The following is a 25,120-nucleotide window of genomic DNA, read 5'->3' on the forward strand; positions in this document are numbered from 1 at the left end:
TGTGCTCTGGGGGCAGGGGAGGGTGGTGCTTTAATTAGAGTGGTTCTGAGAGCTGCTGTAATTAAAACGCCACCGCATCTCATGTATCGGTGTCTCCATACTTCAGAATGGCAGTGGGAGTGCTTGAATTAAAGCTTGTTTGACAAGCTTTAGTTCAAGTGCCCCCACCACCATTTTGAAGTGTGGAGATACAGATACATAAGATGCAGGAGGCTGCTGGAGTTCAATAATTGCCACTCTAGCAGACTCAGTTATTTAAGTGTGTTCTGATGTGCTGGAATTTAAGCATGTCGGAGAAGCCTCTGCACTAATATATAGGTGCCCCAAGTGACTCAAGTGGTCTTGTTTCTTTAAAATTAGTAGAATTTCCATTTTACAAAGATTTTTTTTTCCCTTAGAGATTTCATGCACAGGACTAATGCACCTAAACGGAATTTACATAGTTGCGTAACTGCAATTTTTGACACTTTTGCAAAGTTGGATTTCTAAGAATAATGCAGTATGGCTGTGTGGATGGAATAGAATGGGCCAAGAAATGTGTAATGCCAAAACTGTATTGCAGAAAAACCACAACTACCTCATGTTTGATTCTGGAAAGGGAAGGGCCCTCCTGCCTTTTAGCCTCATATTCTAGTGGTTAGGGTGCTTGTCAAGGGAATGAAAGACCTGGGTTTTAGGCCCTTCGCTGTATTAATGAGGCCTCTCTCACTGCATTAATACTAAATGAAAGATGCTCTGGGCAGAACAAGTTCTGGATAAGGGAAACGTAGAACCCAGGTTTCCTGATCCCTTGTCAGGTGCGCTAATCATTAGGCTATAAGGTGAGAGCCCTCCTCCTCCTCCATTTTCCTTGCAACATGTACATGTGCAAGGTGTTTCTATTCTATAACAGATGGCAATAGAATTGAAACCGTGTGTGCAAATGCCAAAAATTGAAATTATGCGGCTACTCATTGCTTCATAGTTTATGTATAGTTAGAACGTTTGAAATGCCCAAGGTACCTTTAAAGCACTCCAGAAAGTCTGCCAGATGTACACTGCCAGTGAAGCACTTAAAATGGCCATTCTGCCTCAGAAAAAACAGAAACGACTTTGAAACACTGCACTGTGAAGTGCTTCATGTTATATTTACATCCTCCAACAGAGCTCCGTAGAAAGTTGGTTGGTTCTCTGACATCACATGCTGCTCTGTTTCCAACCTCCTTCATTGCTCCAAAGAGTAGGCTTTGTGACTTGCATTAGGCTCCACTGCTCTAGGGTCACAGGAGCTGGCTGGGCATGTGACTTCATCTACTTACTGTGCAATGTGAATGCCTACAATGCCCTCATTTTGCTGGACACCCATCCTGAGAAGTTGATCCTCCCTGTGTTGGAATGCTGCTGAAGAAACCTTTTGGAACTTGTGAACAGCAGCCTGCACCCAGAATGTTAATGCCCCTCTCCTACTGCATCCATGAGACAACCAACCAGAGGTCAGCAGAGGTAATTGACCCTCTTGCCATGTGGGACTACAAGAGTACCTAGAACTCATTTGAGATAAACCACCACAACGAGGCAGTCAATGAGCATATCAACTCTGAAATGGCTGCTCAGGGGCGCACCAGCAACTAGCACCAATGCAGTGCTAAGGCCAAAGTGCTGAAGGCACAGTAGAAGAAAGCATGAGATGCTACCCAGGTCTCAGGCACTTGGAGGTTGACTTGTGCCTACTACGAGGAGCTGAGATGGCTTCCTGTAGGAAGTGACAAGATAGGAGTCCCACTTCATTTCTGACTTTGGGATCAACTCTGAGGGCTCTGACAGAGAGGAACAAGAAGATCTTCCAGTTCCTTTTCTCACTACAGCTTTGGGGAGGCATTGCAGAATTAGAAGGACTTAGAGTTTGGAAGCACCTTTCAGGAGGCTTAGCAGCCATCTTGGCGTGAGGGCTCAGATACCGCTGATGCTGAACTGTCTAGCCTATCCCAGCTGACTGTCCGCGACACCACAACTTGGTAAGTTTTAGTGCTCCAGCATGGTGACAGTAGTGCTTTTCTGCTCTGCTTCCATACACAGACGCTTCCATTCCTATGGTGGGCAGTGATGTCACCTTGGGCACTGCCCCATCACTTCCCAACTGTTTGCCTGGCTTTTTGGGAGTCTTGGTTTGGCTTCTTGAGAATGGCAACCTATCCCTCCATTTGGGGTACCTGTCTCCCAAAACCTGCCACTTGTTATTTTTGTAAAGATACTCTTCACTAGTCAGGACTGGCTGTGGGAACCCAGCCACCACTCCACTGCCCCCTTTAATCACTGCCTAAAAAGTAAAAAATTAATAAATTAATATCCCAGGCCACCTCCTCAGGATTCACATGCTCTTTGCCAACACCTGCTACTTTAATTTGATTGTGAGGAAGAAAGAGAGATTGCCTATTCAGGGAAAATGTGATCAGCAATGACCCTGGTTTTCTCTGATAAAAAAAAATCTGTGATTTTGGGGGTAAGAAAGTAACCCAAAATCTACAATTTTCTGTGATTTAAAATGAAACGCAGCTAATATATGTGTGTGAAGGGGGGGAAGGGGGAAAGGGGAGGGATCTACTTATCTATCGATATAGTGGTGTTTAATTTTAATCATGGGAAAAATGTGGATTTTGGGTTACTTTTTTTAACCTGAAAATTGGGGATTTTTGTTTAAACTTGAGAGAACCAAGATCCCTGGTGGGCATTAGTAAGGCACTACTCCTTTATAACTACCAGCAGTCTTGGACAATGCAGTGAGGGGAGGGAGTGGAAAGAAATTTGTCAGCAGACCACAGCCCTCCATCCCTACTGAAACACCCCCACCCCCAGCAATAGATTACTGTAGTTTACATCAGAGTGAAAACTTTCTGAAGAGACAGAGCTTAGAGTCAGTTTCATCTAGCACTTTGCTTTAACTCATAGATAGGGACCTACAAGTTTACAGGCCCCAACAACCTATTACACAACTGTAACATGGCCAGGGCCCCCAATTTCATGGCTGTATCATGGCCGGGGCTGCCATTTTGAAGGTGGAACAAAACAGGCCCCCCACGCCTCTGATTGGCTGAGGGGTGCTGCAAGTCCCACCTCTTCCAGGCATTGATTGAAAGCTCTAGCTGGAGCTGTCTGGCTTGTTAACTGACTAATTATCACCTTCTTCAAGGGGCAGAGGGCAATAATTACTGAGTAAACAGATAGTTTAAATATGTCCATTAAACAGTTCCCCAACCCAACTGAAGTCTAAAGCTAGCTACCTGGCTAAAATAAAACAACAGACTTTGGTGGGCTTTCCCCTGCTCCCCCACTCCCCTCCTCCCCTTCTGGAGATGGAGATGGGAACTTTTCCTGCCTCTTTCCATCCCATACCGCCCCACCCCCAGCTTCAAGAGATGGGCCTTTTTTTTTATTTTTGCTCCCTTCCCCTTCCCCCTGCCCTTGTAGAAGACAGCTTTTGGCAGCTCTTTCCCAGCTTTTTTAACATAGCCAGTTCCTCATGCTTTTTCATGGGGAACGCTGTTTCACAGGAGACTGCCAATATCTGGTAGGTCCCTACTCATAGAACACAAGAAAGCCAGCAACATCAGTCCCCTTTCCGGTCTCCCCTCACTCTCTCATATCCACAAGATCAGGGGCTGGGTAGCAAGTTAGAAAGGAGCAATTTACATTTTTCATAGCACAAAACAGTCCTGAGGACAGTGCTTGCAGAGATCTATTGCTGGATGAAATAGTTTAAAATGTCTTGGGAACAATTTTTTGATAGCAGTCAGCATTGATTTGTGTAGTTGCAGGAGCTGGGCTTTTAGGTTTCCTGTTGCAGTTGCTGCAGTGTGAGAGTATAGGGTCAAAATCAGTGGCCACAGAAGATTATGGTAGTTGGTTACCTTGGAGAACTTGCAGAGCTTTAGAGGGGAGAGTCTTTTAGGAGTGGTGACTGCAGTACTTTGGAAGCTTACAATCATGATGGGAGGATTGCCCTGAGCTTATAAGTTCTCCACAGTGCTTGCAGTATCCTTAGGGTTTCACTACACTGCCTCCACCCAGAAGGAGCCAATAGTATTTATCAATTTCTGTGTACTGGCACTTCCTCTGCAGGTACTCTGGGCGATGTGTCACATTAAAAGGGAGCCATTTTCTTTCCCAAGAGCCACCAAAGCAAGACTGCCTTTTTCAGTGACAGAAGAGCATATAGAGGGAAGTTAGTCTCAATTGTCTTAAACAGCTCCTGTCTACAAGACAGTCGCATGGAGCAGTGAAATGTCTCTGTAGAACATAAAGTTGCATAAAAGGTTCAGACCAATGATTCATCTAGCCCAGTATCCCACAGTGGTTGTAGTGGTTGCTTTAGAGAGACAGAGCATATGAACAGAGTATATCGAGACTGATCTGTCCCCTGTTACAACTGCCCCTAACATCCACCATTTGGTTTAGAGATGCCAGAGGGATACATCTCTGACTGTTCTTTCTTAATAGTAATTAGTGGAATTATCATCTGTGAATTTGTCTAGTCCTTTTTGAACCTGGCTATACTATTTCCATTTACAATCTCTTGTGGTTATGAGTTCCACGCACAAACTGTGTATTGTGTAAAAAAAAGTTACACAACACAGTTAAACTTGTCGCCTGCTAATTGATCCCTAGTTCTAGTATTCTGAGGCTTGATAAATAACACTTCCATATTCACTTTATTTATATTCTACATGATTTCATAGACCTCTGTCCATATCTCTCTCCCATCCCCACTTCCAATACAGCCTTCCTTTCCAAACTGAAGAGTTCTAGCTTTTTCAGTTTCTCTTGGTATGGCAGCTGCTTCATACCCCTGATCATCTTGGTTGTCCTTCTCTGTAGAAGAAAATGACCTGAAAATTAGGGGAACTATTAGAGAGAATCCCAGGTGTCCTAACCATGGAGTTGGCTACTATCCTCTTCCCATCCCTTCCTCTCAGGAAAGAATCCTGCAGCTGGATAATAGGTGGGGTCCCCTGTCATCGTCGTCATTCCCCACCCCACACACACATCAGTGCTATCAGGTCCCTAAAAATGAGTTCTGGTGGGGAGATGGCTTGCCATCTTTCCTTGTCCCAGAGCAACTGGACAGCAGGAACTAGCCATTATAGGGGCCAGAAGTGAAAGTGATGAGCTTCCTGCAATTGGCTGTGGAGACATTGCTTTATTTTAATGTTTCAAAAGTTTAACAGAGGATATTTGTTTCACTGCTGTCATTTCAGGGTCAGCTCCCACAGCTAGGCATGGAGGTCCCAAAGTCACGCCCAGCAGCACAGAGACTCTGAGTACAGAAGGAGAAGAGGGACCATGGTGGAGATGCTGTCAAATTTCATGGTGTCATAACAGTGAAGGGCTACTGCTACCAAGGAATGGAGGGCAAGGATGGTATTTCACCAGGACTGGGGTGGTGCACTGGTGAGATGGGACATCTCACAGCCATAGCTCATGGCTGTTCCAGGCCAGGACGAATACCAAGACTAGCAGGGAAACAAGCTGTGGAGATGCCCTCCAGATGGAAAGACACACCCAACAGACTTGCACACACAGCAGACAGATGAAGAACATTCAGGTGTCTTTCATATCACTATCTCTGCCCTTCCTATTCCCTTCATCTCCTCTCCATTCTGTGCCAGGAGTACCTTCAGCAGCCTGCCCCAGAAAGATGTCACAGCTAAGGTTAGCCCCTTCAGCCTGCTGCAAGGCTTTACCAAGGTCAGAGTTTTCCTGCCCAGCCCCTGTTTATGAGGAGAGTTTTGCTCCAGGCCAAGGCTACCAGCAGCAGGTTCCATCAGGCCCCTGTCAGGGGCTGGGTTATCAACAGAAGCCAGACAGAATCTCATTCCAATCCAAAGACTATACCCCCAACAGCACCTTGGGTTGGTCTTCCAGCCAGGCATGTCCATCTCACCCCATTATCCGAGCGTTAAGCTTGACAGTACCACTGGCCCCAGGTAGAGGACCAATCTTTGCTTCCCAGGGTTCAGTCCATGCCCTTTTGATTATGGTTTCTGTTTCCCAACCTCCTATACCCAGGCCTCCCCCCTGCACACTTGACAGACCCAAGGTTATGGCCTAGTCAGTGGACACCCTTGGCATGCCTTTTCATAGCCATTCTCTGCCCCCACTCTACCTCCTGCCCCAGTTTTAGGGCCCTGACTTTTACAGAGGAGTCAGGCAGATGGAATCTGAAGCAGCTCCCTGATTCTTCACAGATTCAGGACCAGCTCTGTCTGGTGAGGGGTTGGCAGCTTGAGACTCAGTATGTAAGCATGGTGCCATGGTATTCCATGCCACATTACTACCTCCTTAGTTACTCACTGAGTGGGCCTTTTTCTGGATGGGGCACAGTTTGGCTGTCTGCTAGTCCCTTCCCCTCAGTCCCCAGTTGACAAAGCTCCCCTGATTCTCCCCACCCCCAGTTTGTAAAGCACTTTCTTGTTGTTCACTGAAAGCAAAGAAGTTTTGGATCATTTCTACTGTTTAATAAACATTTCTTTGAATTCACAAAGCAGTTGTATCCCATATCTTGTTCAGTTTTTACTCAATTGTCTTTCTCCTCCTCTGTGGTCTGACAACATGAAAGCGGTTTGATATAATGATCATCTTTCAGGGACTTGGCCTCCAGTGCCGCATACCATTCCCCAAGTTTTCTCTTCCTAAGCCTCCAGAAAGGCTTCCCCTTTGGCTTCGCACACGTGCGGGATGAAGGCTGGTGGTGTTCTGGCAGATCCCGTTACTCACTACCATGTCATGAGATGCTCCAAAGCTTATGCGGTGGTCATGTGGCAGCTGCTCAGCTGGTAGTGGAACAGTTTCTTCCTGGCATCCAAGTACCCCGTATAAGGCTTCATTAGTCATGGTAGAAACGCATAGGCTACGTCCCTGAGTGGCGTGGAGGGAGGACAGAGTTACAGGTAAACTCCTCCCACTTCATCAGGGGAACTAGGTTAGAGTTTCTAAAGACCCTAACATTGTGAACCTTTCCTGATCTTGCTGTTGCTCATTTGTGCAAACTGTCTAAGGTTAAGCTGTGCAGTGCAGTTTGGTGGAGAAGCCCTTATGGCTGCTGTGAGCAGGAGACAAAATGGCAATGTTGTGATTCTGACTACAATCTCCTGCGACTTGGTGAGTTGTAGGAGCTGTGCTCCCAGGCCGCCTGGCTGGGTAACATACCTGGCATTTGGGGCTTGCCAGTTTCTAGGTGCTGATTCCTTCTCCATGTTGAGTGGTGCTGTCAAGGTGTTGGCTTGCTACTCAAATGATAGAGCCAGCATGGACTGTATCTCTGAAGGTGACATGGCTCATCCAAAAGTTCTTTCACTGTTCCTTGCCACCCTAGGGCCCCTGGACTATGTTCTCCTATGAGTTGCTGCTCATCTCTGGCCTAGAAGCAGGGGTACATGGTTTGCTGGTGGTCCCAGAAAAAGCCATCCTCCTGGGTATCCTGTATGGCATTGTTCTTGTTTCTGTTGGTGTTTGTGGTGCATAGCAGGTAGATTTCAAGGAGGTCTTTTTTAGGTCACTAGCTGTTGCCCTTTAGCTGGCAGATGAACTAGATGAGGACACAAAATGTTCTCAGGTCCACCATGACTCTTTCTCAAGTAAAACACAAAGAATAGCACCATGGCTGGCATTAGGGAAAATGGTATCCTGGGCAAACTTGTATTTTGGCACCCTTTCTTTGAGTTTAAACTCAAGTATTTAGTAGTACTAGCAAAAGTTTCAGAAATTAAGCTGTAATCTCCAACCCCCTGCCCAAAATAGGGCCACCCCCAGTTATATCATCCCAGCCAAGGCTTCTACCTGAATCGTAAAATCCTCCAAGTATGGAGACTCCACAACCTCTCTGAGTAGCCTGTTCCATTGCTTTACTACCATGGAAGTCAGCTGGGATGCAGTTGGGAGGAGGGGGAAGGGAGAGGCAGAGCAGCATGGTGTGCCTGGCAGTTTGGTGGGCAAGCACTGCTGCTGCTGTGTGGGAGTAAGGTGGGTGGACTGGAGTAGGTGACATCCTGCCCACATGTGCCTGTCCTGGCTCCTCCTGAACAGCAGGAAGGGTCAGGCTAGGCTGGGCACTGCTCTTCCTACCTGGGGCAAGGTGGGGGAAGAGTGCTGCTGTGAGCATGGGCAGCTTGTGTGTGTGTGTGTGGGGCACCCCTCTGACCAGGGCACCCTAAGTGGTTGCCCATGTTACCCACCTGAAAGGCCTAGCCCTGGATGGTACCTTCTGGCAAAGTGTGATCATGGACGGCAGGGCAAGGAAACAGTAGACCTCCATTCCTGGCTACCTGGGGTGATAGTGCTCCTCCTGTAACTGATGAGCTCTTGAGAATTGAAACTGGCTAGGCTCGCTGTTGCAGGGACACCACAGTAGAAGCCTGTGTAAAGACAGCAAATGGCTCTCAACTCTGCACTTAGTGGCCCAGAGACTGCAGTCTGAAGATATGCTGGGATCTCTGCTCTCCAGCCCCTTAAGCTACAGATTTGTGCTGTTCTCCTCAGCAACGTATGTGAAATAGGATTTAGCCCTTGTGTTCATTTTATGCTATAATTGCTAGACCCAGGGTCTTGCTGACAATTTTAATAAAAGCTCAATCAAAACTAATAAGGATGGGCAGTTTTTTCAGCTGGAGAACCGCTTAATGTTTGGTGAGCTGTTAAGGGCCACACGCAATCTTTTAGAAGATATCATTTAAACAAATTGTAGATAAAAAAAAAAAAAAAATCATACAGGTTTTAAAACAAAAATCTATAATGTTTTCATTTGATTTCAAGAAGTATTTTTTTGTCCTGATTTGTGGGTTGTTTTAGTAGCGTACATAAACGCGATTGCGTAATACCTCAAAATTAAGTCTTACTCATGTATATTGTGGGGTGTGTGGGGGCATGTGGGCATGGGAAAGCATGGCAGTTGAGGGGTGGGGGTGGGGACTGCCTGTGTGCTAGGTCCCAAGAGCTAGCCGGGGTGTGGGGCAGGGAGTATGTGCAGCAGAGCTCACCTGGGCATTGTAGATACAGTTTGCAGCTGCTCCTGCATGCTCCACTTGAGTTTGAGCCATGCCCAGGACAACCTGCACTGTGCTCCTGGCCCCAGCTAGTGTGCACAGCTTCCTAGCAGGGTGCTCCTGGTATTGCTGCAGCTGCCCAGGTACTGCTCAGCTCCCTCTACCTCTAGCTGCTGCTCCTCCTTCTGCCATTGCTGCACCACTCTAGGTGGGGGAGGGGAGTTGCAGCTGGGCTTCAGGTCCCAGCTGCTTCCACCTGCTCAGCCCCCTGCAGGTGGCTGCTCATTGCTCTGGGTGGGTGGAGTAGGTGGAAGGCAGCTGGGAGCTGGAGCTGGAGCCCCATGTACTGGGGCAGGAGCCACCTGGCTGCAGCTTCCCCCCACTGCCTGGAGTGGTTCAGCATGGGCAGGAGGAGGAGGTGTGGTGGTACTAGAAGTGGGGGGAAGCTAAGCAGTATCTGGGTGGCTGCAGCCACACCAGGACAAGTCTCACTGGGAAGCTGTGTGCACTGGCTAGGGAAGCACAGGCTGCCCCAGGGCAGGAGCAGGGCAGGGCTTGGCACCATGTGGAGCACCATGGGGGCAGCTGCAGGCTGGTTCCAGTCAATTGGAAGATGCCCACCTGAGGGCCAGATCCAATCAGTTGGTTTGCTGGATATGGCCCATGGGCCATATCCCTGATCTAGCTGAACCTATATTTTCAGCGCTCACTACCTTCCAATACATGAACTTCCACTAGTTAGATCAAATGCTTTGACTAGTAGGCCAGGAGTCAGCAGCCTTTTGCTGGCATGGGCTGGAGCTTATGACCCAGACATCATTGATCTGGAAATATTTCCTCCTACCTATACCGCTCACCCTCTGGCACCAGGTGGCTGGCTGCCAGCTTCTCAGCTCCTCTGCGGTAAAGGTAAGCTCAAATGCTGTATAGCCTCTGTGAAGCTGATTCCCCCATGCTGGATTTGGCCTTGGTAGGATGGATCAGACCTCTCCATGGGCTGGATCAAGCTTGCAAGTCATAAATTGCCAACTCCTGGATTAGGCAATATTCCTTCAGGCTACAATCTGAAATCAGTCATTCTGAAGTCAGTGTGATTTTTTTGCTGCTGAATCATTTGGGTGCTTTTTTAGAATCCCAAACTTAACTTGGGTTTAGGAGTCTGTCTCTGTCTTTTGGCTCCTAATTTTTCAATGTTTTAGGCTATGCTTAATATTAGAAAGAGCAAAGTAAGTAAAGACCATTCTAGGAAGGTTCTTTTCAGCAGTTGCTCCTCTGCTCTGGAACTCCTTCCCTCAAGGGCTGCCAGAAATGCACCTGGATGTCTTTCAGAAGCACTAAGTCCTTTATATTTAAGCAGCCGTTGGGCAAATAATGCTAGGTTGAGATAATATTTAGGGGGGCTGTTTGTTGTTGATATTCTAGTTCCCATTTAAATTGTTTTGTCCTTCTGTTGTATAAGTATTCTCTTTCTTTTATTCCAAGCCTTGTTGGGAGGGGTGACATATAAATGAAATAAATAAGTAGTTGCTGTAGCATGCAAATGGTTTTTACACACCAGTAATTTTAATCCTTTCTTTCTCTGTCAGATTTTATATGCTCTTAATTCAGGGTTTGCAGATAGCAGATTTCATTTGCCACCCGGTGCTGGCCAGCATTATCCTAAATTCCCCTCCTTTGTTCTGCTGTGACCTGAAGGGGATTGATGTTGTGGTTCCTTACTTCATATCAGCTCTTGAAACTATTTTACCTGACAGGTAAATACTTTTTCCTATTAAAATGTGATTTTATTTTATTGTATTTACATCTTGTTTCTCAATGGTTTTTAAAAACTATTGAAATGTATACTAAGGTTCATGTGGTCTATGATATGGATTAGATAGCAGAATTAGTGCTTAGCAGTGACTTGGGTTTTAATAATGGTAATGTCTACATTTCTTAAGCCTTACCTAAGTCCATTCAAAGAACTTTGAAGTGGTAATGACCTGGGGAGACAAGGTTCTTTGGGTGAATCTGGTATCTTTTATTAAACCAACCTAAATAGTTGGAAACAATTTTTAAGCAAGCTTTTTGGGTTTATAAAAACCCTTCATTAGGCTGAGAAAACATCTGCAGTTGGTGTGTGCTCTTCCTGGATGGAATGAAATGATCTGGGGTGCATTTCAAAGGACATGCTGTGTTTTAACCTATGGAATACTCATGAGTCTTGCTTAGTTGTAGTGAAATGGCACTCTTATTGCCCTAGATTCACAAGTATATCCTTAGTTGGTGACCTGTCAATAAAAATGAACCAAGTGAAATAAGTAGTCTGCTATCAATTGTGTTTGTAGTTTTAATGCATTAATGTTGAAAAGGAAGCTACTAATGATTAAAACATTTTAAGAGGAAATGTGCATAAATTTCAGTAGCTGTGTTACTTGTCACTGAAAATTGATGTCTGTAGGAAGAACAAAATTAGTCTTTAAATATAGCTAAAAGCTATTTATTTAAAAATGTAGACAGTATGAATATTGACATGATTTTTTATTTAGCATTTAACAATAATACAAATGCTAAATATTTTTTTACAAATGAAAAGCAACCAACAAATTAACTGAATATGGTCAGTTCTTCAAAAAGGGTAAGAAGGAGGACCTGGGAAACTATAGGCCAGTTAGTCTTACTTTGATCCTAGGCAAGCTGTTCGAGAGAATTATGCTGGCACACATCCATGAGGGCCAACAGGGGATTTCATGCTTAGGGGCAACCAGCACGGGTTCATCAGTGGCAGGTCCTGTCAGACCAACCTGGTGGCCTTCTATGATCAGATAACCAAATTATTAGATGCAGGGGTAGCAGTGGACATAGTCTTCCTGGACTTCTGGAAGGCATTCGACACGGTCTCTCACCCTGTTCTCATTAAGAAACTGGAGGACTGTGGTGTTGACACCCACACAGTCAATTGGGTTGCTAACTGGCTAGAGGGCCACACCCAGAGAGTGGTGGTAGATGGGTCATTTTCAGCCTGGAGGGATGTGGGCAGTGGGGTTCCGCAGGGCTCTGTCCTCGGGCCCTCACTGTTCAACATCTTCATCGGTGACTTGGACGAGGGGGTAAAAAGCACCCTGTTCAAATTTTCTGATGACACTAAGATGTGGGGGATGTGGGCACTCTAGAAGGGAGCAATAGGCTACAATCGGACCTAGACAGGTTACGGGGCGGGTGGATGAGAACAGGATGGGATTCAACACTGACAAGTGCAAAGCGATGCACCCGGGGAAGGAACAACCGGCACCATACCTACAGGTTGGGGAACTCCCTTCTTGTCAGTACTGAGGCAGAAAAGGATCTCGGAGTCGTCATTGACTCCAAGACGAACATGGGCCGGCAGTGTGGGGAAGCAGTCAGGAAGGCCAACAGTACCTTGTCATGCATCCACAGATGCATCTCGAGCAAGTCCAAGGAGTACTGGAGTACTGCATTCAGTTCTGGGTGCCGCACTTCAAGAGGGATGTGGACAACATATAGAGGGTCCAGAGGCGGACCACTTGTATGATCAGGGGGCAGCAGGGCAGGCCCTTTGAGGAGAGGCTACGGGACGTGAACCTGTTCAGCCTCCAGAAGAGAAGACTGAGGGGGGAATCTAGTGGCCTGTTACAAACTAGTTAGGGGGGATCAGCAAGCACTGGGGAAGTCCCTGTTCCCCTGAGCACTGCCAGGAGTGACCAGGAATAATGGTCACAAGCTGGTAGAGGGTAGATTTAGGCTAGATATCAGGAGGCGCTACTTCACGGTCAGGGCGGCTAGGGTCTGGAACTAGCTTCCAAGAGAAGTGGTGCAGGCTCCTACCCTGGGGGTGTTTAAGAGGAGGTTAGATGAACATCTTGCTGGGGTCATTTGACCCCAGTATTCTTTCCTGCCATGGCAGGGGGTCGGACTAGATGATCTACTCAGGTCCCTTCCGACCCTAGAAACTATGAAATGCCAAGAACTTCTCTCTTACATAATGAAACTTTACTTGATCTTTATGTCCAGGTATGCATAAGACACAGACATTTTGACCAATAATTCTTAGAATCATAGAAAATTAGGGTAGGAAGGGACCTTAGGAGATCATCTAGTCTAACCCCCTACTTAAAGCAGGACCGTCCCCAATTAGATCATTGCAGACAGGGCTTTGTCAAGCCAGGTCTTAAAAACTTCCAAGGATGGAGATTCTACCACTTCTTTGGGTAACCTGTCCCAGTGCTTCATCACCCTCCTAGTGAAAGTTTTTCCTCATATCCAGCCTAAACCTGCCTTGTTGCAGCTTGAGACCATTGCTCCTTGTTCTGTCATCTGACATCACTGAGAACAGTTTAGCTCCATCTTCTTTGGAACCACCCTTCAGGTAGTTGAAGGCTGCTGTCGAATCCCCTCTTAGTCTTCTCTTCTGAAGACTAAATAAACCCAGCTCCCTCAGCCTCTCTCTATAAGTCATGTACGCCAGCTGCTGAACCATTTTCACTGCTCTCTGCTGGACTCTCTCCAACTTGTCCACAATCTTTCTATAGTGGGCGGCCCAAAACTGCACTGGCAAGGCCACATCTGGAGTACTGTGTTCAGAGCAGAGGGGAATAATCACTTCCCTCAGTCTTCTGGCAATGCTCCTACTCATGCAGCCCAGTATGCCATTAGTCTTCTTGGCAACAAGGGTACACCGCTGACTCATATCCAGCTTATTTTTCACTGTAACCTTCAGCTCTTTTTCTGCAAAGTTGCTGCTTAGGCTGTAGCAGTGCATGGAATTCTTCTGTCCTAGGCGCAGGACTTTGCACTTGTTCTCAATGACCCTTGTGAGATTTCTTTTGGCCCAATCCTCCAATTTGTCTAGGTTCCTCCGAATCCTAGCCCTACCTTCCAGTATATTTACAACACCACCCAGCTTAGTATCATCCAAGAACTTGCTGAGGGTGCACTCCATCCTATCTTCGAGATTGGTAATGAACATATTGAACAAAGCTGGCCCAGGACCAACCCCTGGGGCATTCCACTTGATACTGACTGGCAGCTAGACATTGAGCCATTGACTACTACATGATGAGCCTGACAATCTGGCTAGCTTTCTATCCACCTTACAGTCCATTCACCTGACCCATACTTCCTCAGCTTGCTTGCAAGAATGCTGTGGGAGACGGTATCAAAAGCCTTGCTAAAGTCAAGGTATGTTACATTCATTGCTTTGTCTGCATCCACAGACCCAGTTTCATAGTAGTTAGAGATCAGAAGGGACCTGAATACATCATCTAAGCTAACCCACCACCACTGGTTGGAGCACACGCTGGGATCACACGACCCCAGACAGGTGTTCATCCAACCTCTTTTTGAATTTACCCGAGGTAGGAGCGAGGACCACTTCCCTAGGAAGTTGGTTCCAGATCCTAGCTTCCCTGACAGTGAAATAGTGCCTCCTAATCTCTAAGCTGAACCTATCCTCTAGCAGCTTCTGGCCATTGTTCCTTATCACCCCAGGAATAGGACCCTTCCTACTTTTTGCTGATCTCCCCTAGTAAGTTTGTAGGCAGCCACCAAATCCCTGCTCAGCTTCTGCTTGCTGAGGCTGAACAGGTTCAGGTCCCTCAGCCTCTCCTCATAGGGCCTGCCCTTGTTGCCCTCCAACCAAATGGGTGGCCCTTTTCTGAACCCTCTCAAGGCAGGCCACATCCTTCTTAAAGTGCGGTGCCCAGAACTGGATACAGTATTCCAATTGAGGCTGGACCAATGTCACATAGAGGTGGAGTATCACCTCTCTGGGCCGGCTTGAGATGCATCTTTGGATGCACGACAAGATGCGGCTGGGTTTGCTGGCTGCGGTCTGGCATTGGCGGCTCATGTTCATCTTGGAGTCAGTAATGAATCCAAAATCCCTTTCTGCCTCTGTGCTCACAAGGGAGGAGCTCCTCAGCTTGTATGTATGCTATAGATTCCTTTTCCCCAGGTGCAGCACCCTGCATTTATCTATATTGAATCCCATCCTGTTACCATCTGCCCACTTGTGTAGTCTGTCTAAGTGTAATTGCAGCCTCTCTCTCCAAGTTATCTCATCGTAGAAGGCAATCAGGTTGGTCAGGTATGACTTGCCCTTGAGCCAGCCCCTCACTGAAGCTTCTTAATGCACCAGCCAGGCCCTCTGCAGCGCATTGAGGGAGCAGCCCTGGTTCCATGTTCTGCACCTGAACTGGGTGGCTGCAACAGTTTATTCAGGTGCCGTAATCACACATGTAGATGCATCCAGTAGAACATTATCCCTTTAGGATGTCAAATGTGCATTGTCAACAATAAGTCTTGTTGTTTGCATCTGCTTAATATGCCTTTGTCTGTGCCAGATGGCCTTTTTCTCCCTCAGTGCCTGCGTTTGAAATGAAATATATATTTGTGTGTTCAGTATTACATATTAAGGTATTTACTAGGGTATCAATCACAGTTAACGCATGCAATTAATGTGTTAATTGGTTCACACGTTATTTTTTTTAAATACATTAATCACACACAGTTTTGTAGCCTCCTTCTGGGCTCTGCTCTGCTGCCTCCAGGCTGCCCAGCAGGGCAGCAGTGGCAGGTAGAGGAATGCAGGGTAGCCTGGGTGTAGGCTCTGGGTGGCTGCAACAGGAGGTGGGGTGCGTACACAATCCATGGCAGCCTGCATGCTGCATGTAGAGCAGTGCTGTGCGGGTAAGTCTGTGGGGGGGGGGGGGGGGGGGCGGATCGAGGCCCCCATGGTGAGGGAGGGAGTGGGCCAGGGGCTGGGGTGGATCATGGAATGGAGCTGTGGGCATGGGAGGCATGTACCCCTGGATTTGTGCATGGGGCAGAGGCAGACTGCCTGCTGTGGGCTGGGGCTCTGCATCCTGCTGCCTTTGCCCCGGGAGCCCTGCAGTGCCATGTTGTGTCTCCTGCCACTGGGTGAGCAGGGGGCATGGCACAGCTAGTGTGTGGCTGCTGGGCAGAAGCAGCAGGGCGCAGTTCCAGCCCACCTCTGCCTCGCGCATAAATCCAAGGAGCATACGCCCTCCATGGCTCCTCTGGGGGTGCACACAGTGGCAGGGAGCCCCCCACCCCCATGCCCTTGGACAAGCTGCCTGTAGCTTTGTCCCATGACCCACCCCTGCCCCAGTCCTTCCCTTACACTGGGGGGCCTCAACCTGCCCCCCCCCCAGTATCCTTTCCCTCCCCCCATGCCCCTTCCTTTCCTACAGACTTACCTGCTTGGCTCTGTGTGTGTTGTGTGTGTGCCCCTCACTCCAGTGTCACAGCTTTCCCTGCCCTGCTGCTGCCCCCCCTCTTCCCCCCTGACTTCAGTACTTCATATCCTGCCAGGGTGTGTGTGCCCGCCCCACCCCAGCTCCAAACTGTACACATACACTCACAGCCCCCACACCTTCACAAATTCTCCCCCCACACCCACTCCATACCCACTCCCCAACCATACAAAGCACCTGCATAATTTTAAGTTTTTCTGCCCATAATTTTGAGTTTTTAGCTGTCTGATTAAAATCATGATTAATTGCAACTTATTTTTTTTAAATCATGCAACTAATAATCAACACAGTTTTTAATCATTTGACAGCCCTAGTACGTACACATAGTTCCCCAGATTGTATGTATAAATACTCTGGGTTTTATTGTTAGACTAGAGAAGGGAGCTGAAAGGCCTTTATCTAATGGATAGAGCTTGGGGTAAATCTGTGCCTTGCATCATGTTTTTTCTATCAGTCAATATCCTTGCCTCATTAATCTGTGCTTTTTTTGTTTGTTCTATTTCTAGCTTACGAGCAATCGGTGTTGCACATACATAGTTATCAAGCTTAAATGTGTTGAAATTAAAATTCTTAACATAACTAAGAACTATGGTCATGACATTTTTTCATATGAATGGGAACATATTGCATTAAAGGAAAATTCATACTATGTTATTTTAAACATGCACATATCAAATATAAGTACACAGCTGGCACTTGAAGTAGTATGTATGGGGTTAGAGGGAAATGTTTGCTGTTGTATCCTTCTTTAGCTCTTGATTACCATAATATATACACTCAGCTCCTGTATGTGCACTTGGAAGATAATGAGGTCTGTTTTCAGGAAAAGCATTCTATTGATTCTGGCTTTGTATGCTGACATCAGCTGAAAACAGTGATCCTGGGAAGATTAACAGATGTGTTTCTAATGATTTTTAAAAAACAGATAAGAAGGTTTGGTCTTGTAGAGATGTTTCATTTTAATAGACTGAAAAAGTGACATTTAATCCATCTGTGGAGTTTACTCTCTGATTAGTATATCAAGTGTATCAAACTATTGAAGTGTTAAAAGTTGTAGTGTGAAGAGACAGTTTAAGGATCTTTCTGCTTTGACATCTTGAAGAATCTAGAGCTGTGGGATCTTTTGCTGGAGCAAAGAGCCCCCATTCATGAATTACATCAATATTGGGACACTCAATTAATAACATAAAGGTGTCCAACCCCTGAGGGAAATGGCTACCCTTATACTTAGTTTGTTATTTGTTAGATTTTCTATATGTCTGTAAATGTAATTGGTATTGAATGGTGTGGTTTCAAACACTTGTGAAAAGTTGATTAACTTTCTAACTCTTATTTGCAGAGAGCTCTCCAAGTTTAAAAACTATGTAAACCCTATAGAACTAAGAAGAGCTTCTATTAATATTTTGCTGTCCTTGTTGCCTCTCCCTCATCATTTTGGGACTGTAAAATCTGAGGTAATAATTAAGAGGTTTGTTTTCTCTGTTATTTCACATTTTATATATATCCACTCTTTCAGGAAAAAAATTAACAGCGTTACAAGTGAAGTTGGAGAGTCACCCTTTTGACCCTGTGTTAGTCTTCTAAACCATTGTAGAAGAGGGTATGGGTTTGATCTTGCTGCTGAGACTGATAATGTTGTTGCAGTAGCATGCTTAACTCTTCATGGGCTGTGTGAAAAGTGAAAGCAGATAACATGTTTTGCTCTACAGTTGTTTTCCTTGGCTAATATATAGACAGACTTGATAGAGATTCCAAGGGGAACCTCTCTTACACTAGGGAAAATTTGGCAATAGAGGATATAAACTTGTGGAGAGAGAGAAGAAATGCACTTTATTTCTCTGATTATTAAGTGTAACTCTTAAGATGGTAGAGTTTAGGGAGCAAAGTTTATCAAGTTCTGAGGTTTGGATATGTTAGAAGTCTTCCAAGTTCTTTCTCCTGTGGCAAGAGAAAATCAGTTCTGTCTGACTTATTGTATTCTCTTTAATATTGTACCAAGGCTATCTGCTCTGTTTGGCCATGACACTCTCTTATATGTTCTTCATTTAAAAGAAAATGAGACAATTACAGATATTTGTGTTGGGATTAATTAAATGACTTTAACTGTAAAATGAATCATACAGATGCTGGTGATCTAGATGCTGATATCCATGTCAGCACCCAATGATATTAAATTAAATGTGTTCTTTCCTCAGGTTGTCCTGGAAGGAAAGTTCAGCAATGATGAGAGCTCTTCTTATGACAAACCTGTAACCTTCCTTTCCTTGAAGTTGAGGCTTGTGAATATTCTAATAGGGGCTTTGCAAACTGAAACAGATCCCAACAACACCCAGATGATACTAGGTTATGTTTTTTATATTTAATTTATAAAAAAACTTTAAAAAAATTTCTCAAGCGCAGTGTTAAAATTTTCAGTGTTGTACAACAGAATATGCATAAACTCCAGTGATCATTTATAATTTGCCTGTTACTCTGCAAACAAAAGCAGAAATTTTATGTAAAAAAATTATAATGAATTTTATCATGGAAACATTCAGACAGAGTCCTAAAATGCCTTTATATATTTGTTAGGGAAATGGTATTCTGCCTGTTTATTAGATGGGGATTCATGTACTTGGAGGTCAGGGATGGAGAAGATCAGTTAAAATCATTTGGTTCCTGTACCTGCTAATGCAGGATTGTTAAATGCCTTACTTGCATACCTATTTGTTCAGTCAAATTTTAAATATCCCAGGAGCTAAACCTTCCATCACAATTTGACAGACTGTGGATCTGTCTGTGGGTGTGGACATGCATACATTTGCCAACCATTTGTAAGGGGGTATTTCAGAAGTGTGGCAGTGATTGTACTCTTGTTGTTGTGTGAGAGAACTGACAGCATTTAAGTGTAGCAAAACCCCTCCAATTTTAACCATGGATGAAGCAGTGTTAAAATAGAAGGGGGTTTGCAACATTGTAGTAATAGTTCACTCATACTAGTTAGAAATTAACAGTTTTGAAAAGTTATTTTGAAAGGGCTCCCACTGTGTATGCTCTTTTCCCACTCCAGTCTATCAATAAATGTGTGTGTGTGTCTACACACATAGTTTAGCTCTCAATAAATAGTTTACCTCTCATTTGTTCCCCAGGACTGGGTGGTATTCATCTGAGAGTTCTGAAGGAACTCAAAGGTGAAATTTCAGGACTGCTGGGAATAGTATGAAACCTGTTTTGTGCTTGGCAACTTGGTAGAATCTATAATAAAGAATAAAATTAGCAGTCACATAGACAGGCTTCATCTGCTAGAGAAGTGTAAACATGGTTTTTGTGAAGGGAAACACTGCCTCACCAAACTGCTGGAGTTGTTTGATCATGTTAACAAGCTTGGGGACAAAGGGGATCCAGCTGACACAACTTTTTGAAAATCCCAATATATTTTCTACAAGGTTCCTCACCAAAGGCCTTTAAAACAAATTCTGTTACCATGGAATCAGAGGAAAGGTTCTTTTCTGGCCTCTGCATTTCAAAAAAGGATGTAATAGAATTGGAAAAAGTACAGTGAAGGGCAACCAGAATGATTAGGGGCATGTGGAAATTGCCATACGAGGAGAGCCTAAAATGGCTAGGACTCTTCAGTTTGGAAAGAGGAAGGCTGAGAGGGGAATGATGTCAGTCTGTAGTATCTTGAAGGGTGTGGACAAAGTGAATACACAACTGTTATTCATCAAGCTGACAATACTAGAACTAGGGGGCCCTGTGTAAATTAGTGGGAGACAAATTTCAAATGGTAAATGGAAAAAGGGAGCTGGAGTAAAGAACTACTTAAAGGCAAAGGTTTTCTGCATGATTTCTTTTATTGGTTCAACCGTACATTTGAAGTAGACTTAGAAAAGGTTTTAAATGCAGTGCATTCTTTTTCAGGTCTAAGGAAAAAGACGCAGCAAAAACAGCCCTCAGGGTTGGGAAATACAAGAAAATAAAAATCCTCAGAGCTAACCAGCAGCCAAGCAAATCACAAAAGAAAGAACAGTTTAATTAGTGGTTGAGTGGTTATTCTGTAAAAGGCATCCTCCTATGGTTCAGTGTGTGCCTCTTAATATTTTTCCTACATTAATTCCTTTCGGGTACATAATTTTAGTCTAGATCAATGTTTTCAACTTTTTTGGACTCAACACTCCTCCACAACTTTTGTCAATGGAGTGGCATTCAATATCAAAAGCTAATTTGTATATTATAGAGTTTACCTCTTGCAGAGGGGCCAAGCAGGGACAAGCGTGAACCTGCACTTACCTGCTTACCTCCTCGCATGTTGCTTATCTCTTCAAAGGATCTGTCAACACCCTGGCACCCTGTTTGAGAATCACTGATCTCGTTTCGCTTGCATAGTTTGCGTCAGGGCATTTGGCTCACTGAATGAGATTATACTAGAGTTGCACTGATGTATTGGTTTGTATCAGATCAACACCAATAAAAGGTAAATTGATACTGGCAATCAGGTTTTTTTGACCAGTGTAGCTGATAATGTCACTGATAAATGCCACATGCATGCATGCAGCTGCAGCCTGCATGCAGCCAGGAATGAAGCCTTGCAGCTTGGATAGCTGCATCCAGCTGGTAAGTCTATGGGTGGGAAGGAGCATGGGAGAGGGGAAGGGTCATGGGAGGGCAGGTTGAGGCCCCCATGGTGAGGGAGGGAGTGGAGCTGGAGTAGGCACTGCCCAGCTAACGTGGGTGTGGGGTGGAGCTGTGGGTGACTTGTCCAGGGGGCTTGCGGGGGGGCAGCTCCCTGCTGCCACACACAGCCCCAAGAGAGGCATGTGCCTTGGATTTGTGCATGGGGCGAGGGCGGGCTGTCTACTGCAGGCTTTGGGCCAGGGGCTGTGCTAGTCTCTTTCTGGTGGGGGCAGGGCTGGGCCAGAGCTGCGTTGGGAGTGGAATGGGCAGCAGCCACACTGGGACGGAGGGCTATGAGGAATTTTTGGGGGGCTGTAACCAACCTCATAGTCGCCCCTCCCAGTGCTGTTATGGCCTGTTCCAGCCCAGCACCCCTGCTGGGAAGAGGCTGGCATAGCACTTAGTCCTACACCCACAGTAGGCAGCCTGCTCTCATCCTGCATACAAATCTGGGTGGCACATGCCCCCATCCCTTCCTTGGGGGTGCTTGCAGTGGCAGGGAGCCACCCAGATGAGCGGCCCATGGCTCCATCCTGCACCCCACCTTGCCCCAGCTGGGCAGTACCTATCCCTGCCCCAGCCCTACTTCCTTACCATGGGGGCCTCGATTTGCCTCTTTCCCCCCTCCCCGGGATGTACTGGCCTGATGCTGCTCTCCAGGCTGCTGAGCTGCATATTGACTATTGGATTGGCATTGGCCATGTGGTTAATAATCAGCCATTGGTTTCAGCAAAAATAAATCTTTATTCATATACCCCTAAATTATACCTGTTTTGGGGTATATAGGTTTAGGAACCACAGATCCCAGTGGGTTTGGTGTGGGGAGGTGTTGACAGCTTTTGAATCTATTAAACCAAGGCTGTGTCCTGTTTGATGCCTGTTGATCAACAAGGAGTTTGTTTCTGGTGAGTTGGGCAAAGTTACAGGGTCGTTTGAAATCTAGTGTTAAGGGAGGGTGGGGATATGTCTCAAGATCTGATCTTTTTTGAGTATGGGCTGCAATTGTTTGATGGTTCTTTTTACTCGTTCAGGTATGGCATGGAAGGTGACCACCAGGGATGTAGTCATGGGTTTGGCGGGGGGAGGGGTCCTCTTTGTATTGTAACAGGTTATTTGGATGGCCTGTGACATATTTTCTGAGAATCTCTCTTCCCCAGTTTCACAGTCCTGAAGATTGTTTTTAGTTCTTGCTGTGCCTGCTTTTTTCTAAGACTTGAAGATAAATTCACTGCATTTGAAAGCTTGTCTAAGTCTAGCCCAGCCATGCAGTTGGGTCTAGTAAAGGACATCACCCTCAAAAATTATTTCACTTTGCATATCTCCTGGATTGTTATGGTCACAACATCACTCTAACACTACCATAACTGGTGAAGGACATAATATGCATATTATTAAAGAACAAAAATACTTAACTGCCCTTTCCCATACTAGTATTCTTTTCGCAACATCTTTATTTTCCCTCTTTGTTTCTTCCATTCCTTCAGGGGAGAAATATTCTCCAAAAATAGTTACAGGAATATTTTCTTGCTGATTTCTTCAGAATTAGATGGGGAAGGAAGCTGTTAATTTTCTGAAGGAGTAAGAACTTTGTTGTCTTGTATACATGAGAAGGAAAAGAGGAGGGTGGATGGATGAGGAAGCAGGGAAACACACGTGACACTTTTCAGAGTTTCCTTTGAGTGGTTAAGATGGTCAGGTTTGCTGGCATAACTTAAAAGTATGAATTCTGGAGCTAGCTGAAACAGAAGAATTGTAGGGGTTGACTACAACACTAGAGGAATATTAGTGTATTTACACCCTAGATGTCTATACAGAAGTAATTGTAAAGTGAATCATCTAAAATAGATTCGGTCAATCAGAAGGCAGAGAATTGTGCAGTCAGAGAAACTGTGGGATTATGCGCCAGTAATTAAATAATTCCTTTTAATTTTGTCTGAGGAAGTTAAGTTTAAAATAAAATTCCAGCATATATCCCCTTATGCTGCCAGTAGTTGTCCCTTTATGTTGAGAGAGATTATACAGACTTGTGCTTCTCTCTAGCTCACTTACAAGTTGAATTTTAACTGTTCTGTACTCAAGTTTTTAATTTCTTTCATCACCTTTGTAGTTTCTGAACTCACTAATTTTTTAAACATCTCTCAAATTAGTTTTGTGATCACGTTTTTAACATTCTAACATTCACTTCCTTTAATACGTTTGGTTAAGATCTTTCAGACTGGTCTCAACACAACCAACTATTCTTGCCAGCTTTCATAAATGAGTTTGTTACCTTTTTTATTCTGTATAGTGTTCATATCCAAGAAAACTTGAATAGGAGTACAGTTGCACAAGGGGCATTATCATATAATTTATAAATAATACAGTTAAACAAAACTGATGTTCCATCTTCCATATATATATATATATATATATATATATATATATAATATAAATAAATAAAAATCAGGCATTAACAAGCATTTTTATCTTCTGTCTAGATATTATCTACACTAACAGTGCAACAGGATGCCTGAAAACATAGTTATATTTGCCTGTCAGTAGTATGGTTCTAGCTCTTAGTGGAATCCACTGAGGTCAGGGCCCCATTGTCCTAGGTGCTCTACGTATATTAGTGAAAGCTCCATTTTTAAATCAAATGTTTTAAATGTCCAGCCCCATTTACTCTGAAAAAAAACGTAGGTTTAGACTAAAAGCACCATCTCATTTGGTCTTTCACCTATGCTGAATTTTAGAATCTGAATGAAATTCCTGTGGGTGTTATAGAACCCTAGATAGGTTGAATTTAAAAGTGAAATATTGACACATTTTTACAGCTTTTAGTAAGACAAATACTGCCTGTGTTGCATATGAAGTGTAAATTCTTGCTGTTTTAATGTTGTAGGTGCAATGTTAAATATTGTTCAAGATTCAGCACTCTTAGAAGCCATTAGCTGTCAGCTGGAAACGGTAAAATGTTTTATGATAAAGCTATTAACACTTTTTTTAGAAAATGTATTACTTATACCTATATGTCTAAGTTTTCTACCTTGTTTTCATTAGCTTTGACCTTCTTATTCTTCCAGTATATCTTCTGAGGATGTTTTTAAATGTATTGAAGATACTAAAGTTTATAAGGACTGTGAAGTCTCTGCCTTCATGTAAATTTTTTCAAATTACAGAATGGTGGAGAAAATAGCCTCTTGAAAAGCCACAGTCGCACTAACAGTGGCATTAGTACAACAAGTGGAGGAAGTACTGAGCCTACAACGCCAGATAGTGAGAGACCAGCACAAGCTCTTCTACGAGATTATGGTAAGGAATTAGATTTTTTTTTTAAGAGCTTGCCATTAGATCTTTGAATGTTTGAATTTGTGTGGATATATTCAACAAGAGGGTGGATAATGCAGTTAGTTCCTTGTACCTGGAGTTTTGTGGTAAACCTGAGTGCAGTTACTGGAGCCCTTGGTTAATATGCTTTTTACAATAAAAAGAGCTTGAAAGCTTCCCTAAAAAAGGGAAAGGAAATAGTTGATTTAGAATCTGATTTAAAATCTCTGAAAGATCTGCCAGCAGTGGGGCAGATCTTCAGCTGATGTAAATTGTCATTTCCCCATTAATTTTGATGCAGGTGTGACAATCTACAGCTAGGTAGCATAACTGTTGGTGTGCAGATATGGTACAGGGGTAGGGGTGAGGCACAGAAATGGCAGCTGGCACCACCAGTGATCTGACCAGCACTATTATCCTGGCTATCACCTAGGGAGCAAAACTTCCCAGTTCTGTCTCTGGATCAGCTGCCCTGAATAGCTGCCCTTGCTAGATCAGAGTTTTCAGTGCACTTGGGGGATTTTTGTTTAAAGGATTAAATATAGTCCTATAAAGTAGGATATATGCTAGTTAAACTGCTGGATGTAATGTATTATAATTTTATGTTTTGACTTTAGTTTGTTTTAGTTTGTATTGTGCATGTAGTTTTGGGGGGATTTTTAGTCCTTGTAATAAAATCTGTGTGTAATGATTCAACAGAGTTTAGTGAAATCCTTGGGTGCAGACGCACACAACCATTCCAAAATCATGGTGATTGGAAATCAGCTCACAACTGAGAGACATATAGATGCAGACATGCATAACAATTAAATCAGTCTCAAATGTCACTGATTAGGAACAGTTCACAGCTGTCTACAAAGTGTTGTGGTTCTA

The 25,120-nt window shown here is 44.6% G+C and overlaps 1 protein-coding gene across 5 annotated transcripts in view; it reads left to right on the forward strand.

Annotated features, from left to right (window-relative positions):
* Positions 1-25,120, forward strand: part of RALGAPB (Ral GTPase activating protein non-catalytic subunit beta) — a 200,559-nt gene that overhangs the window by 82,134 nt on the left and 93,305 nt on the right. For all 5 annotated transcript variants that reach the window (XM_090020643.1, XM_090020644.1, XM_090020645.1 and 2 more), the window contains exons 10-14: positions 10,601-10,768; positions 17,628-17,742; positions 18,484-18,631; positions 23,823-23,887; positions 24,100-24,232. In XM_090020643.1, coding sequence (XP_089876769.1) covers positions 10,601-10,768; positions 17,628-17,742; positions 18,484-18,631; positions 23,823-23,887; positions 24,100-24,232 — 629 coding nt within the window. The remainder of the gene's footprint in view (positions 1-10,600; positions 10,769-17,627; positions 17,743-18,483; positions 18,632-23,822; positions 23,888-24,099; positions 24,233-25,120) is intronic.

Source organism: Crocodylus siamensis, chromosome 10 (assembly GCF_052110815.1).
Source record: "Crocodylus siamensis isolate JL-2025a chromosome 10, ASM5211081v1, whole genome shotgun sequence".
In the NCBI taxonomy this organism is placed as follows: domain Eukaryota; kingdom Metazoa; phylum Chordata; order Crocodylia; family Crocodylidae; genus Crocodylus; species Crocodylus siamensis.